The sequence below is a fragment of the Arabidopsis lyrata genome (assembly GCF_000004255.2).
Source record: "Arabidopsis lyrata subsp. lyrata unplaced genomic scaffold ARALYscaffold_3, whole genome shotgun sequence".
Taxonomy (NCBI): domain Eukaryota; kingdom Viridiplantae; phylum Streptophyta; class Magnoliopsida; order Brassicales; family Brassicaceae; genus Arabidopsis; species Arabidopsis lyrata.
This window is the reverse complement of record NW_003302553.1, coordinates 5,998,318-6,017,928: the sequence shown is the minus strand read 5'-3', so window position 1 is coordinate 6,017,928 and position 19,611 is coordinate 5,998,318. Positions and strand designations below refer to the sequence as shown.

Here is a 19,611-nt window from a genome sequence, read left to right as displayed (position 1 = left end):
ACCTCAAAACCCTAATCATAACTTGACTAGGATTACATTAAATCTTATAGATAACTCCTAAAAGATCTAGCCTTATCACATCATTAAACCGTTGCCTTGCGGTTCAAGCAATTGTCGGTTTACTTCTCAAGCTTAAACCAACAATCTCCCCCTTAAGCTTGAGCTCAAGCTTCTTCACGTCTTGAACACCAATGAGATTTCTCATCTCTTTAAACTTGTTTCTTCCCAAAGCCTTTGTCAATATGTCCGCCTTCTGTTTTTCACCCGGCACGTGCTCAACTTCAATTTGCTCATTTTCAACACATTCTCGTATAAAATGGTACTTCCGGTGAATGTGTTTGCTTCTTCCGTGAAACACCGGATTCTTGGTCAGTGCAATCGCTGACTTGTTGTCTACTCGTATGGTTACCTTTTCACACATTGTACCAATGATCTCGGCTAGCAATTCTTGAAGCCAAATCGCTTGCTTAGCTGCCTCTGTTGCCGCCATGAACTCTGCTTCACAAGAAGATAGTGCCACAACTTGTTGTTTTTGAGAGCACCACGTGATTGGACATTCATTAAGGTAAAACACATGTCCTGCGGTACTTTTCCCATCGTCGACGTCAACACTATGACTATTGTCGCTGTAACCAACTAGTCCCAACTCTGTTCCTTGTTTAAAACAGAGACCATGTTCAAGAGTGCCTCGGATATACCTCAGAATTTGTCTCAACGCAGTCCCGTGTGACTCTCTTGGCTCTTGTAAGTATCTGCTTAATATTCCAACACTAAAAGAGAGATCAGGTCGTGTATGTAGTAGGTACCTAAGGCACCCAATATTTCTTCTGTAATCTAGTTCATTGACCTGTTTTTCTTCTTGTGCCTTAGAAAGTTCTAAGCCCGCTGTCATTGGTGTTTGAATCGCATTACATTCACTCATTCCAGCCTCTTCCAAAATCTTCCTTGCATATCTTTCTTGTTTCAACACTATTCCACCTTCTCCTTGAAAAACTTCAATACCAAGATAGTAGGTAAGCTTACCCAAGTCACTCATTTCAAACTTTCCCGACATCTCTTTCTTGAAAGCATTTATCAAATCTAAGCTGGAGCCGGTGACTAACAGGTCATCAACATATACCGCTACAATGAGGAGAGTATCCTTCTCTTGTTTTCTGTAAAGGGAGGGTTCTTTAGAACATTTTTCAAAGTTCAAATCTCTCAAGATCTTGTTGAGTTTGGTGTTCCATGCCCTTGGTGCTTGTCTCAAGCCATAAAGAGCCTTGTGTAGTTTATAGACCTTTTCCTCTCTTCCTTTGGTAACAAAACCCTCTGGTTGAGTAACATAAACATCTTCTTTCAGTTCTCCGTGAAGGAAGGCGGTTTTCACGTCTAAATGGTGTATTTCCCACCCGTTCGAGGCTGCTAAGGCAATGATAAGACGGATTGATTCAATTCGAGCTACAGGGGCGAAGACTTCATCGAAATCAACTCCATGTTTTTGCACGTATCCTTTTGCTACTAATCTTGCCTTGTGTTTGTTTATGCTCCCATCTGAGTTACGTTTTAGTTTAAAAACCCACTTAAGACCAATGGGTTTACTTCCAACAGGGAGATCAACAAGACTCCAAGTTTTGTTCTTTGTTATAGACATGATCTCCTCTTCACACGCATTTCTCCACTCTTGCGATTTGTTTGCTTCTCTGAAATCACATGGTTCTTCATTCAACATTAGTAGAAGCTGTTCTCCTTCTATTTCTGCGAGTAATACATAGTCACTTAGATAGGTTGGCCTTGTAACTTGTCTCCCAGACCTTCTTAGCAACGGTGGAGGTTGTGGCTGCTCAGTTTCAGCATTGTCAGTCTCGGATTCGTCAGCTCCTTCTGCTTCCTCTCTGTCGGATCCGTTCTCAACATCTCTGTTTTCCTCTGTTTCTTGATTAGCTCCATTATCATCAATTCCATGATTACCAAACTCTCCAAAACTGAATATAAAAGTTCCTATTTCTTGACTAGTTTTCTCGGAGTCTTTCCACTTCCAACTTTTGCTTTCATCGAAGATGACGTCTCTGCTTACTGTGATTTTCCGAGTGGTTGGATCAAGTAGTCTGTATGCCTTTGACCCAGGTTCTGTCCTGAGATGTATGAGAACTCTCGATCTATCATCAAGTTTTCGTAAATGTGGTCCATCAACTTTGGCATAGCTAACGCATCCGAATACTCTCACATGCTCTAAGTTTGGCTTCTTGTTCTTGAATGCTTCATATGGAGTTTGGTAAACTAAGGCTCTAGTTCCTACTCGGTTTATTAGGTATGTTGAGTGCCTGACAGCTTCTCCCCATAAATAATTAGGCAAACTCATATGTTTCAGAATGCTTCTAGTCATCTCTAGCAAAGTCCTATTTCTTCTTTCAACCACTCCATTTTGTTGAGGGCTATATGGTGCGGTTAAATGCCTGTTGATCCCTTCTTTTTCACAAAAATCTTGAAATTCATGAGATAAAAATTCACCTCCTCTGTCTGTTCTCAATGTTTTGATTTTTTCACCACTCTCTTGCTCAACTCTTTTCTTGAAGTTCTTAAACTTCTCAAATGCTTCTCCTTTCTCTTGTAACAAAATTGACCACATGTAGCGAGAATGATCATCTATCAACACGAATACGTACCTCTTTCTAGCAGCTGTAGAGGGTGATATAGGACCGCAGAGATCACCATGCACCAACTCAAGAATGTGTGATGCCCGATACACAGTTGCTTTTGGAAACGTCCTCCTTGTTTGTTTTCCAAGTAAGCAAGATGGGCATGTTTCTTTTTCTTTTGGAGCAGTTGGTATTCCTTTAACCATCTCTTTTTCAACCATTGTTTTAAGTGTCTCAAGATTGATGTGTCCAAGACGAGCATGCCATATAGTTGAGTCACTTGATGTTACAAGCTGTAAGCAGTTAGTTTCTTCAACTTCTAAAATTACCTTGTACAATCGATTTCTTGATCTTGTTGCTTTTACTAGCAAATTTCCACCTCGGTCATGTAGAGTTAGATACTCTTCTTTCATCCGAATGTCACACCCTGACTCAGTGGCTTGTCCTAGGCTTATGATATTACTCTTGAGATCGGGTATGTAATACACATCTTCTAGGATTTTTCTTTCACCAGTTTTAGTCAAGAAGAGTATCGAGCCCTTTCCTTTTATGTCAATACACGAATCGTCTCCGAATCTTACTCTACCTGTGACCCTCTCATTCATCTTGTAAAACCAAGCACGTTGTCCTGTCATGTGATTGCTCGCCCCATTGTCAAGATACCAAGTTTTTTCAGAACACACTTCAAAGTTTTTAGGCATCACATTGTTCTCATTCAAGTATACTACTTCGTGCATCATAAGAGATTATGCGTCTTCAGTATCATCTTCCTCTTTCTCTTGTGTCTCTTGAAGCTTGATCAATTTTAAAAGCCTATCCGGACAATTAGAAGCATAATGCCCTGTTTTGTCACATCGGTAACAAGTCACTTTGGGCTTGTCTCTTTGAACAAACTCTTTCTGCTGATATCCATATTCTCTGGATTGGTAACCAAATCTGCCTCGGCCTCTTCCAAAACGACCGCGGCCTCTTCCTCTGCCTCCATCTTGTGACTCTGAGCTGACATACATGAGTTTGCTTTGATCTTCATGTGAGTCTTCTTCATCGCAAACTCTATCTTCGTATGTTTTGAGTCTTCCTACAATATCTTCGAAGGTTGTTTGCTTGAGATCAAGAACTTGCTCTAGGGCTGCGATTATATGGATGTATTTCTTTCTAGGTAAGCTCTTGAGAAACTTCTTAACAACCTTTGTTTCTTCAATATTTTCCCCTAAGGATGCTGCTTTTGTAGAAATCTCAGAGATTCTCCCTGCAAAGTCATCAATTGTGTCACTTTCTTTCATCTTCAGCCTATCAAACTCATTCATAAGAGTCTGTAATCTTGCTTCTTTCACTCGTTCAGCGCCAAGGTTTCTGGCTTTTATGCCATCCCAGACACCTTTTGCAGTTTCATGTTCTCCAACTTGTAGGATCATCGACTCTGGTATAGATTGGAACAATAGAGCACGGGCCATATCATTCTTCTTTACGTCGTTGGAACCGGGATCGATTGTTTCCCACACCTCATGGACTCGGAGGGCTGCCTTCATCCTCATGACCCAAACTGTATAGTTGGAAGTTGTTAACATCGGACATTTTATAGATGAAGATCCTCCCTCGTTTGGTTTGTTACTCGTTGTGGCCAATTCACTCATATCTCACACGTTTAGAAACAAAGCTAGATAGCTCTGATACCAAATCTAGAATTGAATAATATGAATAAGAAGTTAAGAATACGCTTAAGAAAACACCTTCTTTATTAACTTTAGAACTAACTCAAACTAAAGTTCTTCTTAATCTCTCTCAATTCTCTTAAGCTATATCACAACCCGATATATGCTTATATAGTAAACCTCAAAACCCTAATCATAACTCGACTAGGATTACATTAAATCTTATAGATAACTCCTAAAAGATCTAGCCTTATCACTTCATTAAACCGTTGCCTTGCGGTTCAAGCAATTGTCGGTTTACTTCTCAAGCTTAAACCAACATTCTCTTAAAAACATAAAATACACATTTTCTTTCAGAAACTAGATCATATTAAATTCGTTATTTTTCTCGAGATTCGAACTTGAAACATGGTTAAATATTTTTATCAATAGCTTAACATGATTAACTATGTTTTAAGATAGTCTTTTTGGATTTAATCGGTTGACCTATTGTCATCTTCAAGGTTTAATATTTTTCTATTGCAAGTCCTAATCTAATAAGACAAATGAGTGAAACTTTCTCCAACCATCTTAACAAACTTTGAAACAAAAAGCTTGAACGGGTTTTATTCCTCAACGAGCTTGGTTTTCTAATCACTATAACACTAAGTCACTAATCACAAAGCCCATTTATCAGATATGGGCTTAGATTGCCTGATAAGAGACTGGGCCGAGATTTACTTTGTCAACTACAAACGTCGGCTGTTTGACTTTCGGGAGAGTAATTGTAGATTGAAACGATGTGTTTGTGTCCCTTTGTTTGTTGGTGGGTTATGTTAATAATTCATAAGTAACGTTAATTATATTTTATAGCTACTAGTTAGATATTTATTTATATACTTAAATAATTTAAATTTAAAAGTGGGCATAATTCAATGTATTTGAAAACCCATATGTTATGTTGTTTTATTAAATAAAATGGTTGTAGGCTCCAAGGTGATGATTAGGACGTTCTGTTATATGTTTTGATCTGAATGAACGTTGGTACATGTGATATGACCATGTCAAACTTGTTGGATTAATCAGGTAGCTTGATTAGGACACACTAACTATAATTAATAATTGAAACAAATTTAATCATCGTATTATAAAAGAATTCAACTAAGATGCATTGCATTTGCACCTCAAAAGGGACTAACTATGGTTTACACACGCCAATGCATATTTTCTGGACGTTAACATGACTCCAATCCATTAATAGTATAGGCTAGAAAAGAAGAATTGTAGAAAAAAGCGTTAAAATATTGACAAATTAGGTCAAGGGTTTATGCAAGTTTCCTCAAAAAGTATGTATGTATAAGATCGATCGGATTGAAAACTATCACAGTATAAGTTTAAAATGTAAACTTTTAGTTACTATATAAAATATTTAATAAGTGACAAAAAGTTTATATATATTTACATTCTCATGGTAGGCACGGATTAGATTTATCTCAAGACTAAAGTGACTAATGTGATCTTATATAATATAACATGTTATAGACATCATATAGATGGTTTACAAATACAAAAAAAAAAAAAAAAAAAAAAAAAAAACGACATCATATAGATGAGAAGATTTTTCTCTTTCTGTTTGAAGTAGTTGTGGCAAAATGCAATTATTCATCACATGAAAGGTTAGCATTCTTTTGTCTTCAAATAATGGTTTCTCTTAATGATTATAAATACAGGTTGGATTCTTGCTCCACATCTATTATTATTATTATTTCTTAAAGTTCTTGTTTTTTTTTTTCAATTTGCAGTGTATCATTCATAGCAGGGCCGGCCCAGACCTAAAGCCCATCAAGCAGGTGCTTTAGGCATTAGATTATATTTTAGTTTTTAAGGGGCATAAAATTTTAGAAAAGATCTTGTAGTACAGTGGTTAATGTCTCATTTATTGCGGGAGTTGACGAGTTCGAGTGACATTAAGACGAATTTTTAACATTTTTTTGTATTTTTGTTGGTTAATGAGTAACAAAAAAATTTTGGGCTTTAGGCATCCGAATCCTTTGGGCCGGCCCTGATTCATAGCATTTGAATTTGAAGCAAATAAAAACAAGAAATCTTTAATGAGAGTTACTTCATTCGTGATATATTGAAATTAATTACATATTATACTGTTTAATCACAGTAGTACTATATTGTAAAGTGGGGCTGCTTGATTGGAAATTTAGAAATATGAAAGATAAGGATGTAGTAGTTATGTTATTATCACGTTACATAATCTGCCAAACCACGTGGTTAAGTAATAGAATCTCATTACTTGAAATGCAAATCGCTTAATGATATATATTGTCATTATTGTGTTCAATTAACGGTTAACACATATACTTAGGGAACGATCCTCGTGTTTTCCTTTTTTTTTCCTGAGATCTTGGGTTTAACAAGTTTATGTTTCACGATTTTGTTTTGCAACTTGCATCATGTAATTTATGTACCGGTCTGATCTGGTATAATTTCTGTAGACAGTAATTAAACGATTAAATAAAAGAGTATACTAATATAATATAAAATTGTCTCTCTTTTTTGGACACCTAATATGTAAAATTGTTCTTAATTGGGTATAAGCATATTCTTTGAACAAATTACACCTAAACCAATCATTAATCTATGTATACCCTTCTCTATACGGCTGGTTATGTCATCTATTAATCGCCAAATGTCACCTGCTAGCTTTCTTGTTTATAGATAGTAACTCCATGTATCAATTAACCTGATCAACGAGCAAACCACGAGCTAATAATTTGATACCTTCAATAATTGACTGAAAATATAACTGAATTTTTCTTTTTGATCAACCATAACTGATTTTTAAAAAGATGGGAGTATTATATAAAGAAAAAAGTGTTTTTCAATTTTAAAATAAAAATTTAGGTAGGAAATAAATGAAAAATAAATTATTGGAAGAATTATTAACCTAAATTAATTTAAAAGCCAGAGGCCCACAGATATGAGATTATAAAACTAGTTTAAAAGCGACAAAGATGGGTCCAATGTTTGCCACGTGGCAGACAAAGTAAGACTTTTGAGCGAACGTGGGTCCCGCAACGGTAAGAAGCCTTCGTAATGGCCCATCACATGGATCCATTTCCCATATTCTCTCTTCAACATGCGAATCCCTCTTAAATTTTTGACCCACACAAAAAAATTAAAGATAGTATTATTTTAGTTTTTTTTTTTTGTCGACTAGTATTATTTTAGTTTTAATACTACTAAATACAAGTTATTAAAATTTTGTATTGTTTTGTGAGAATAATAGAAAATACTTTTCGTAAGCAAATTGTTGCTGTTTAACAAAAAATACTGAAATAATTTATAAAGAAAGATACATTGTTTAAAATCCTCCAATATCATAAGTTGTCATTAACATACAACTTTTAAAATATAATTTAATTCCCAAACACGTTAAGAATCAAATGCCCATGCATCATTGATGCATTCGTAATCTCTTTCTTTTAGCATCAAAATTTGATAGATGAAAATCATGAGATAGTTTGTATATGTTGGAATACGTTGCGAATTAATAATTCTTACTTTTTTTGGTTATAGGTTATGTAATATAGAGTAGTTATATGGTCCTCAAAAGTGGTATTCCTGCCATACAAGCCTATTTTTTCTAGTGCTAGAAGCTTCGCCAGAAGCAAGAGCCACTAATAGTCTAAAATGAAAGTACTAATAAAAGCAAACTATAGTAGTAGTGTAGTAGTACCATTTAGCAATAATGTATATATAATTACTCCTTAAACGTGTCGAGTGAGTACACGTAAGTGTGATGAAGCTAACTTTGAGGAAAGTTACAGCCGACAAGCTGCTACTGCCTCATTAATGTACGCAATTAATTTCACTGACCTTGTGTTTCTTCACATCCAATTTTTATTTTATTTATGTAATCTTCATCTTTCTTACCCACCTAGTATTAAAAACATAAACAAACCAATTGAAATTTTTCGTAAAAAAGATTTTCCCGTCAAGTTTATTTTCATTCCTCTTTAAGGCTCTCTAACTAGGAATTGTATGATACAATTTTATGCGTAATTATTATCGAGCTATTGTTAATTGTAACTGTTTAATTTTTCTTAAAATATGTACAATCGTCGGTGTTTGATAAAATAAACATGTGCTTGCACACCCAAGATTAGTGATAGTTTTAGACTTTCACACATGATTAATACTAATTGTTTAATCCTTAAATCACATAAAAATAAATAAGCCGTTAAGGTCAAACATATCATCACTTTCCCTTGTCATTTCCCAACTTCCCGAAACCCCCAAACATAAACCCCAAACATAAACTTTTCATTTAATCAAATAACTAATTAACTAATTAAACACCCTTTAATTTCTTCTCTCAAGTCTCCCCACTATCTTCTTTATAAATAACTCACAACTCTCTGCCTTTTAAATGCAAAAAAAAAAAGTGAATCAAGAAAAAAAAAATGGAACAAGAAGATTTCTATTTCCCTGACACCGATCTTGATCTCAGCTTCACATCCACCACCACCGACCGTACATTTGCCTCCTCGAGCGCTCGCACAAGTCTAACATTAAGCTTCAACGACAGACTCTCCACTTCCTCCGCCGTAACAACCTCCTCCACATCCTCTTCCACCGTCAACCACCGTCGTCACGATCCTCACTGGTCAGCAATCAAATCAGCAAAACTTCTCTCCTCCGATGGAAACATCCACCTCCGTCACCTGAAACTTATACGCCACCTCGGCACAGGAAACCTAGGCCGAGTCTTCCTCTGCAACCTCCGTGACTCCTCCGCAAGATTCGCCCTAAAGGTCATCGACCGTAACTGTCTCACGACGGAGAAGAAGCTCTCTCAGGTCGAGACGGAGGCAGAGATCCTCTCCTTGCTAGACCACCCTTTCCTCCCTACGCTCTACGCTCGTATAGACGAGTCTCACTACACGTGTCTCCTCATTGATTATGCACCAAACGGAGACTTACATTCCTTGTTACGCAAGCAACCTGGTAACCGTTTACCGATTCAGCCGGTTAGATTCTTCGCCGCCGAAGTTCTCGTCGCATTAGAGTACCTTCACGCAATGGGAATCGTATACCGCGATCTTAAACCTGAAAACGTTTTGCTTCGTGAAGACGGTCACGTCATGTTGTCGGATTTTGATCTTTGTTTTAAATCCGACGTTGTCCCTACCTTTAAATCTCGTCGGTACCGGAGAACTTCTTCGTCTCCGTCGCTTCGTAGGAGAAGGAGCGGTTGCTTCTCCGTTGCTGCGGAGAAAAAGTACGAGAGAGAGGAGATCGTTTCGGAGTTTGCGGCAGAGCCTGTGACGGCGTTTTCAAGGTCTTGCGTCGGAACACATGAGTACCTTGCACCGGAGCTAGTCGCCGGCAACGGACACGGAAGCGGAGTAGACTGGTGGGCGTTTGGAATATTCCTTTACGAGTTGTTGTACGGAACGACGCCGTTTAAGGGAGAGAGTAAAGAGCAAACCCTGCGCAATATAGTATCGACCACTAAGTCCGCGAGTTTCCACGTGGACGTTGATTCAGAGGAAGCTAGGGATTTGATTGAGAAGCTTTTGGTTAAGGACCCGAGGAAAAGGCTAGGATGCGCCAGGGGTGCGCAAGATATCAAACGTCATCCGTTTTTCGATGGAATCAAGTGGCCGTTGATTAGGCATTATAAGCCACCGGAAGAAGTTAGAGGTCTTGTGATAAAGAAGTCAACGAGATCACATGCTGGTCACGTGATTGCCGTTTCACCAAGACGGAGGAAGTCATTTTTGTGGAGGGCGTTGTCATATTTACTGCGCGGTAAAAACTCTAGTGGTGGGAGTAAAAATCAGAGCAATAGTAATTACTATCATTATGTGGGCAAAAGCTACGCGAGTCGCAAACGCGTTTAAGGCTGTCTCACGCTTTCTTTTTCTTATACGATTTTAGGGTTAAAACAACAACAAAATATAGAGGGCGTGTATATGATGTGTGTTAGAGTATGTATACGGTATATAGGATATATTCAACGATTTTGTATATGGAAGTTATACGAGTATTGATCTATTTCGTCTATAATATTAGCAAAGGAATGCAAACTCAGTGAATGCACTTGTATAGATATCTCAAACCAGAACACCAGTGATAGAAAAAGACTGATTAACATGTTATATAGTCTCTATAGCTCCAATCCAAAATTTGTTAGTCAAAAAAAAAAAAAAAAAAATTACTAGTCCGGATAAAACTCCTTTTTTTTCCCCCCCAAACATACGAATTGAATTTCTACTGCAAAAAACATTCAGGTGAAAATGAAACGTAACAGTAAGATATTAGTTACTTTGGCCCAATTTGTTTCGATGTTTGTTTGAATCTTAGCGGTGGCGAGTTCTATATGTCCTTATAAATTTCAGGAATTTCCAAGTCTAGTTTTCACATAACAAAACTCGGAAATAATTGAGGAAAAAAAAAAAAAAACTCCGTAATAAAGATGTGTCCTAAGACCCATTGTATATTCAAAATGGATTGGTGTTAAATATTGGGCCCTGACCATTAGGGCTATCGAGTTATAAAAAAATCAAATTAAAAGAAAAAAAAAAAGCATATTTGCAAGTTTGCAACTCAACATAAATGAATTTTTAAAACTATAACTACTTTTTATATATAGTTATTATGTAGAAACCAATACGCTCTCTTATACACGATTCCTTATAAATTTCAGAATTTCTATATTAGTTACTTTGGCCCAATTTGTTTCGATGTTTGTAATACTGTAATACACTCTCTCATTCTTATACACGATTCCTTATAAATTTCAGGAATTTCCAAGTCTAGTTTTCACATAACAAAACTCGGAAATAATTGAGGAAAAAAAAAAAAAAACTCCGTAATAAAGATGTGTCCTAAGACCCATTGTATATTCAAAATGGATTGGTGTTAAATATTGGGCCCTGACCATTAGGGCGATTCATTCTCCATGGTCCATGCAATTGCATGATATTCTTCAGTAGTTTATTGGAACATGGACGTATTAATAAGAAACATGATAATCAATTTTTTGATACTGGTTGGGCCTAGAAGCCTTAGAAAATCTTAGACCGACAATAGTATTATATGTTTTTATCAGTGTGTATATTTTAATATGTACGAAACAATGCGACTGGTGAGGATATCAATGTGATCCAAATCTGTTGTGATCCGGAATTTGATACACGAAGTGATGCAGAACTGATTACAAAAATGAGGAAGAAATCAAAAGGGATGATTTTGTTCTAGCAGCTGTAAAACCGCAACGAATGAATGATAGAGAAACGGAAACAATCACAATCTCTCTTTCAGATTTTTGTTTTCGTAACTTAATTATGACAATGGTTAAGGTTAAAGATAATGTATTTAAACCCAATCTGATATGGTTGGTCCGACCACAATCTAGAAAATATATTTTATAAGTTCATATTACTTTGTGATACCGGTTTATTTGTAAAATTTTTGGTTATTGCGAATATGAAAGTTGAGATTATATAATAAGATCAGCAAACCAAACAAACCTACTCAAGTGGAGAAACCGAAGATAAGATTGCCGGTTCCATGTTCCCCTAAACCCAATCTCAATGCTTTGTCTTCTTTCAACATCTCTCCTCTTTTTAAGCCCACCTTTCTCCCTTTTCTACTCTATCTTCTTTTCTTTGAGTTAAAAAATTGTGTTGTAGCCTATTAAATAATGTTCTTAGGTTACTCATTTCCTTTTAAGGGTTAAAAACAAATAATATGGATCAACAGCTATGTTTACCGCGTTTCTTACATTTAAATAAAGGTAAACAAAATAAGACTAATTTATCTATTTATAAGATGAATATAGTTTTCATAAGAGCGCGAATATAACATATTTTTTTCCATATACAACAACACTATTCAAATTCGGATCTAATACTATCGAGTAGAACAATATACAGTTACAAACCAAATGATGTAAGATAATAGATTATCTTTGTGAGCCCATAATATAGACAATGATATAATAAAATATTAATGTCCAAAGTTATGATTTCATGAAAGTATAGATCCTTGGGGAACCCAAAACCAACCAGCCATGCATATCCCAATGTCAATGCACCTAAAAAATCAAGACCATGTTCATCTCCTCTTATTTTACTTCCTTATTATTTACGACACCTCTTCTTCTTTTTCTTTTCTATATATATACTCTTCAAATCCTTTTTCTCCATCATCACAAATCTTCTTCCTTCACCCACAAAAGGTTTTTTTTTTTGGGAGGCACCCAAATTTTCAACTTTTGATCACTAAAACATAATAGAAACCCTAATTTTCGACCCCATGGCAGGATTAAAGAGAAAGTTTAACAAAGGTCATGCCTTTACAAGCAAATGTGTTTCCTTGGTGAAGGAACAACGAGCTCGACTCTACATTCTCCGCCGTTGTGCCACCATGCTTTGCTGCTGGTACATCCATGGCGATGAGTAGAGAGAACCCTTTGACTTCTCCTTCATATTAACCTCTACATATTAGTATATCTGTATATAGATCTTCTCCTTCCCATGTTTCTTCTTCTTGAAGCTCCATTGATGTTGGTGGCTCGTGGCTGCTTGGTTGCATGGCTTGAACCCTCTCCAAGAACGTTTGATACTCTCTCTTCATTTGGTGTAATAACCCCATGCAAAATCTTGTTACGTTTTTTAACCAAAAGAATTCATCTTTTAGGTTTTTGTTTTCATCGGTTATTTTACATCAATCAGAAGATACAGATTTTATCCGCCGATTGAGCTGGCGGAGTTTGGATGAAGTTATTATGTAAGAAAACGAGTTTGAAATCTTTGGATTTAGTTTCATTTTGACCAAAGAAGTCTCTTTTGGTTATGTAAGATCTTGTTTGATTGTTGCCTCTAGTTGTAATAATAATGCGACGACAAACTAATAAAACTTTAATTTTGGCAAAATTAGGTTCTTTTATTGGCTCAAACTGAAACTAAACAAACCAAAACTCATCTTATTATACTTTAAGAACCAACGTCTTAACCGGGTTCCGGCTCAGTTAAGATTTATTCCAAGAACCTACAATAGTTCCGTTTCAAAAAAACAGAGCACTCCTCAAAGAGAGGACATTTGAAGTTCATTATCGGGTCCAAGCCTAACCGAGTTCACGTAATCAGTCATGCAATGATCCGACAGACCAGGAATCACCAGCCCCATGAGCCTAAACAAGATCCTAAACCATCCTTCTTTGTAATCCGGTCCATGAGTGTACCCCATCGTCAAGCCTCTAACCAACTCCCAAACTGCAATAACATGCCCAAGAATCTCGTAACGCAGACCGTAAGGGTTCGGGTCCGGCTCATCCTCTGCTTTCTGTCAAGTATTCAAGAAATCGATTATCAGTTAAATCAATTTCACATTTTTAAATCTAAAATCCTTAAATGTTGTTTTAAGTGATGATAGGCATTACTGTTTCGTTGTAGAAACTGTCATAGAAAAGACAGAGCCCAAAATGTTTGTAGAGGAACGTTTTGTCGTCGTAGGGCAATCTTGGGACAAGATCGTTGCAGTAAACAACTCGGAAGTATCGGTCTACGGGTTGATTCAGTTGAGCTTTCATGAATAACCCGACATCTCTGTTCCCGATTCTTGGTTGTCCAAACGTGTAAACTCCAAGCAGCCTCTTCATTATCTCTGTTTCCTCTTTCAACACCAGCAATGTGGGAAACAGTATCGCTAAAGCACCTCCTAAGCTGTGACCAGTGACAACAAACTGAGCGTTTTCGTGTTCCGAAAGCAAACGTTTCAGAATGACTCGAACTGCATAATAGGCGCTTCTCTCTACCATATCTAGGAGATTCTTTTTACTATTCTCTTCCTCAGAAGAGGTTTGCTCGAAGAGATTGTAATGGAAAGTGGGAGTGTCGTCTCTGTTGCCTAAACCCATGGCTTCAAGGAATCCCATGTGAAGCTTTCCCACATTGGGGATTTCGTACCACGAATAGTCGAAATCTGTTCCCCAATCATCAGCATCAAACGGTTCAGTGCCTCTGAAGCTGATTACTATCAAGTTTGCATCTTTCTGCTTATCCGTAAATATAAAAACTTGTGTAGACATCTGCTTCTGATAATCTGCAAAGATAGACAAAAACAACACATCCATATATAAACTAAAAACTGTCTAATTAAGCAATGCTATAAGGCTAAATCTTGCTAGCTAAATCTCACCATTCCAACAATCCAAGAACTCCACCAAATTCATCTGCAGACCATTAAAAGATGAAAACTTTATAAAGTTGGAAACTTTTTTCTCATGAAATGTGCTTAAAGTTTTTGACTTAGTAAAACTTGCCTTCCAATGAAGATCAACAACGTTTTCAACAACCTTGGCGTTCTCATACGCAAGCTTCGACGCCATCACACACAAATCCATAAGCCCACGACTTCCCAATTCGATTTCAACCTTTCCAGAAGAACCCGAATTGACCGAGTCAATGCCCTCCAAGTGTTCGACAAAATTCCATTCCTTAAACAGACTAATTCTCCCATCAAGCTGCCCAAGTGTACTAACAAACGTCACAGAGCCTCTTTCTGGAATCACAACTTTCGCTACAACACAATTTCATTGTACATTAAAAAATCAACCAAACTCATTAAAAAAAAACGCTTTTTTTGATTCAAAGTTTCTAACTTTACTTACCTTGAATCAACCGGAGAAGCAAACCGAAGAATCCACCATTCGCAGAGAACAGATTAAGGAAGAAGTCAACGACGAAACCTGTCAATTCCATTGGCGTTCGGAGAAGTCTGATGATCTTACGAACCAGAATCGAAACCACAATTACCCAACGGTGATCGTCTGCTTCCTCATCAATCATCATCGTACTCCATTCGCGGTTATCAGGCCTCTCCAAGAACTTTGCCTTGCTCGTTTGGTCATCTCTCACACCGTACCAGAACAAGTCTCTGTACCCACCTCGGTGCGGTCGAACAATCAAGTAGTTCGAACCCTGACCCGGATTCGAACCCGAACCCGATTCGTTGTCTTTGTGCATGTCTCTGGTTTTTCTCTCTTCTCTGTTTTTTTTTCTATTCAATGGAGACTAGCTTATACCATAGATATATGTATGTATATGCATGCATATATAGCTCTGGTTTTTTTTAGAATTTAATTTGTTGCAGAGAGGAGACTCAGCATCTGCAGAATTCAACAAAATTGAAGCAATAGTATTCGCCGGGGTTCACAGTTCCTAATAGTGGGTTGAGCAACACAGAGGCAAAGAGGCCCGAATCGCTCCCTTTACCTGGAATATGAACCCTTGCTTGTAAACATTTCGACTTCAAGAATGATTTCTTGGATCCTCTTCGGTCTTTTCTTTCTTTTTTTTTTTTGCAGAAAAACTTTGGTCATTGTTCATTTTTTTTTATTAGGGGACTGCAGATTCTGATTTTTATTGAGCTTGTAACTTGTAATTTTTACTTTTTATTTTAAAATTATTAATTGTTAATGAGAAAACCAAAATATTTTTGTCAATACTCAATATATATTGACGCTAAAATTGTTATGAGGTTTTTAGCTGGCTAAAATAACTAGTTTTAGAAAGTTGCACTAGTCATTTGGACGAAAAGAAAGAAAAAAAAATTCAAAAACTTACTGCTGTTGTGAATTGTGTCTTTCATTAATAGAATAAGGGATATATATACAAGGATAATAGCAGGATACAGAGAATAAGGTAAAACCCTAATGGGCCATGGGCCGGTTATGGAGTCCATCCATATGGTTTATAACACTCCCCCTTGGAAGACATAACCGTGCCCGATACTAAACCGGGATCTCTATAATGCGTTGGGGAATGTTGCCTCATTAAAACCTTACCAGGAAAACCCAGTGGGACAAAACCATGGTGAAGGAAAAAGAGTACAACACGCATTACTCCCCCTGATTTGAGCATCACTGTCGATCTTTAAGTCCGCGCATCCCGATCTGATGAATGAGCTTCCGGAACGTTGAAGTCGGCAATGATTTGGTGAATAGGTCGGCTGAATTCTCACTTGACCGGATCTGTTGAACTTTGACCTGACCGTCCTTCTGTAATTCATGAGTGAAGAAGAACTTGGGCAGAATATGCTTCGTTCGATCCCTCTTAGTGTAGCCATCCTTGAGTTGAGCAATACAGGATGCGTTGTCTTCAAATATGATGGTCTTTGATGTAGTAGTAGATGCGCCTTAAGGAAGGCTGCCTACGTACCAGTGGAAGGGATCAAGCCACACGTAGTTCCTATTCATTGACCATGCCATAATCTGATCGAACGAAGAACCTGCATCAGCAAATCAAACTAAACCAAAGCAAACTGGCCCTTCTTTGGTTAGATCAGTATAGAACAAAACCCAAGTAAACAACGCAGGAAGAATAGACTTTAAAACTTAGCCAAACCTTCCTTTAACCCTTTCCAGTGCCTTTGGGTTGATCATGAACTAAATTTAGACAGGAGACTCACGGCAAAACAAATGTTTGGTCTAGTGTGTCTAGCCAAATTCATTAGAACTCCTATGGCACTGAGGTTTGGCATTTCTGGACTGAATAGATCACTATCCAATCTGAGGCTTCTCACCACCATTGGGCCTGGTCAATGGGCGGGCCTGGTCCTTATTAAATCTCCTTGAGTACTCTTTCAGTGTATGCCATTTGATGCACAAGAATTCCATTATTCACATACTCAGGTTGTAACCCCAAACAGAACTTAATTATTGCCTAGGTCTTTCATTTCAGATTCTTTCTTTAGATATACTCAACTGTTTGGTCGATTACCCAGAGGTTTAAATCATTCATATACACTGCTATGATTACAAATCCTTTGTTTGCAAACCTCTTGATAAAAATACATGGACTGATCGGATCGTTTTTATAGCTTTCTCTGATGAGATATTCGCTTAACCGGTTATACCACATACGTCCGCTTTGTTTCAGTCCATATAAGGATTTGTCCAGCCTTATGCAGTGCTGTTCTCGAGAATCTTTCTTATCTTTGAGCTCAATACCCTCTGGTAATCTCATATATTATCCAGTGGACATATATAAATATGCAGGCATTACATCCATTAGCCGCAAATCTTTCTCTTTTATATAGCCAGACTTAGCAAAGATTTAAATGTCTTAGCATCCACCACAGGGGAGTATATCTCCTCTATTTCTGGTCTTTGTGTGAATCCTTGTGCGACAAGCCGTGTCTGATATATCACGCTTTCACTATGTTTATTTCACATAATCACAAAGACTCATTTGTCCCACTGGCTTTACATTGAATGGTGTCCTTCGTATTGGACCAAACACATTCTTCTTCTTGATAATTATTAGCTCCACGTTTTATGGTCTTGTACCATTTTAATCAATCAGGTCTTTGAGTGCACTCTAGTATAGACGTGGGCTCCTAATCCTCATTCATTTCAGTTGCTACCTTGTGCGCAAATATTTTATCATTGATGTCGATATCTTTTCGGTTCCATTGTATTCTAGACATGATATAGTTTATAGAGATCTCTTTATACTTTCAGGACCTTGAGGTTTGGCGTCCCAAACCTCATTGATTGGTACCTTAGGGTTATGTCTATTAGCCGGCCATGTCTATGGTTTCTTGAACCTTCTCGGTTCCCCTTGCACCTTTCTTTGATTTCCGAGGGTTCTTATCTTTGGAACCTTTTGGGTCTACCACGTTTCTTACGTGTTGTAGCCTCTGTAGCAACTTGATTGTGTTCCTTGTGAACATCAATACGTACTGGTGCATTACAAGCTGGTATGTACGATTTTGTTACTCTCTTTGGGTCATTATAGGAATCTTGGCAACTGTTTTATTTAGATTTTGCAGATATATAGTCTTTTGGATCTCTGATGGAGTCCGAGGATCTTACCATGTGAAGGATGTTTGATTCCATGTAAGTTCTTTGACCAGCTTGTTAGTCTCTCCACCCAGTGTTGGGAAAACGGATTCATTGAGATGACAATCCTTGTATCTGGCCTTTGGCTCGAGATACTTAATGATGGTGAGAGAATCATTTTTAACGTATATTCCCATCTCCTTTTGAGGTCCCATCATTTGCTCTCTGTGGTGGTGCTATGGGTAAATAGGTGACACACCCAAATGTCTTTAGATGGGAAACGTCTGGCTCATGACCTGTTAGCAATTGGGATGGGGAATATCTATGCTCATTAGATGGCCGAATGCGTATTAGTTCAGCAGCGTGTAAAACTGCATGTCCCCAAGCTGAGACCGGAAGCTGCGACCTCATGAGTAATGGTCGAGCAATTAGTTGAATTCGTTTAATGAGGGATTCAGCTAATCCGTTCTGTGTATGGACATGTGCCACAGGATGTTCCACACTTACCCCATGGCCATACAATAGTCATTAAATGCTTGGGAAGTGAATTCACCAGCATTATCTAAACGTATGGTCTTAAGAGGAAAATCTGGAAAATGGGCTCGCAATCTGATGATTTGGGCCAATAACCTAACAAACGCTTGGTTCCTAGAAGACAATAGGCAAACATGCGACCAGCGGGTCGATACATCGATTAAAACCATGAAGTACCGAAATGTTCCACAAGGTAGATGGATCGGACCACATATGTCTCCTTGAATTCGTTCCAGAAAATGTAAGGTCTCTTTAGACACTTTGACTGGTGAAGGTCGAGTGATAAGCTTCCCTTGTGAACAGGCTATGCACGTGTGGTGCTTAGGGAAAAACTCAGTTTTCTTTAAGGGTGTGCCCTTTAGAACTTTGAATTAATTTACGCATCATATTCGAACCGGGCTGGCCAAGCCGGTCATGCCATTAGTGAATCTCTCAGTAAACCCTTTTGTTTACTTTATTAGCCCTTATCATATTTATCTTGGCATAGTAAAGATCTATGATGCGGGTATAGTCTCTAAGACCTTCTCATGGTCTTGGGTGTTCTTAGTAATATATGGAAATCCTTTGTTCCCTTCACCCTTAGTTTCAATGTGGAAACCATTCAAACACATTTCTTTGAAACTCAACAAGCCCCTTTGAGCTGGGTGAATATGAAGCATATGAGGATGCGTGCCCTTGGGAATATGGGCCTGCCCTTAGCCTTCACTAAATTTAGCTATACCCGCAATTTGGCTAATGAACCATGTCTTTAGATATTTCGTTTATTGAATTCTCATAATCATCTATCTCATGGTTGAAATCTTCTTCACCATCGTGATGAACTAAATGAGCTTCTTGATTCTTTTCAAACTCTCTTGATAGAGATCAACGAGATGCTTAGGTGTCATGCACGTCTTAGTCCAATGGTTTCCCCATTCCTTATCAGTGGCAAACAAGTTTATTTGAGTGTTGTGGTTTG

General features: G+C 37.6%; 3 protein-coding genes across 3 annotated transcripts; 2 read left to right on the top strand and 1 right to left on the bottom strand.

The window, feature by feature from the left end:
- Positions 1-7,951: 7,951 nt before the first annotated feature.
- LOC9321106 (serine/threonine-protein kinase WAG2) lies at positions 7,952-10,365 on the top strand. The gene has a single exon (XM_002884994.2). It carries the CDS (start codon positions 8,728-8,730, stop codon positions 10,168-10,170), a length of 1,443 nt encoding a protein of 480 aa, XP_002885040.1. The 5' UTR covers positions 7,952-8,727; the 3' UTR covers positions 10,171-10,365.
- An 827-nt stretch (positions 10,366-11,192) lies between these two features.
- Positions 11,193-13,101, top strand: LOC9318943. Its single transcript, XM_021033413.1, has one exon. It carries the CDS (start codon positions 12,590-12,592, stop codon positions 12,734-12,736), a length of 147 nt encoding a protein of 48 aa, XP_020889072.1. The 5' UTR covers positions 11,193-12,589; the 3' UTR covers positions 12,737-13,101.
- Positions 13,102-13,233: 132 nt separating this feature from the next.
- On the bottom strand, positions 13,234-15,516 carry LOC9321105. Its single transcript, XM_002882830.2, has 5 exons — positions 14,946-15,516; positions 14,598-14,854; positions 14,474-14,507; positions 13,716-14,377; positions 13,234-13,618 (listed from the first exon to the last, which is right to left on the bottom strand). Exons 1-5 carry the CDS (start codon positions 15,298-15,300, stop codon positions 13,361-13,363), a joined length of 1,566 nt encoding a protein of 521 aa, XP_002882876.1. The 5' UTR covers positions 15,301-15,516; the 3' UTR covers positions 13,234-13,360.
- Between the last annotated feature and the right edge of the window lie 4,095 nt (positions 15,517-19,611).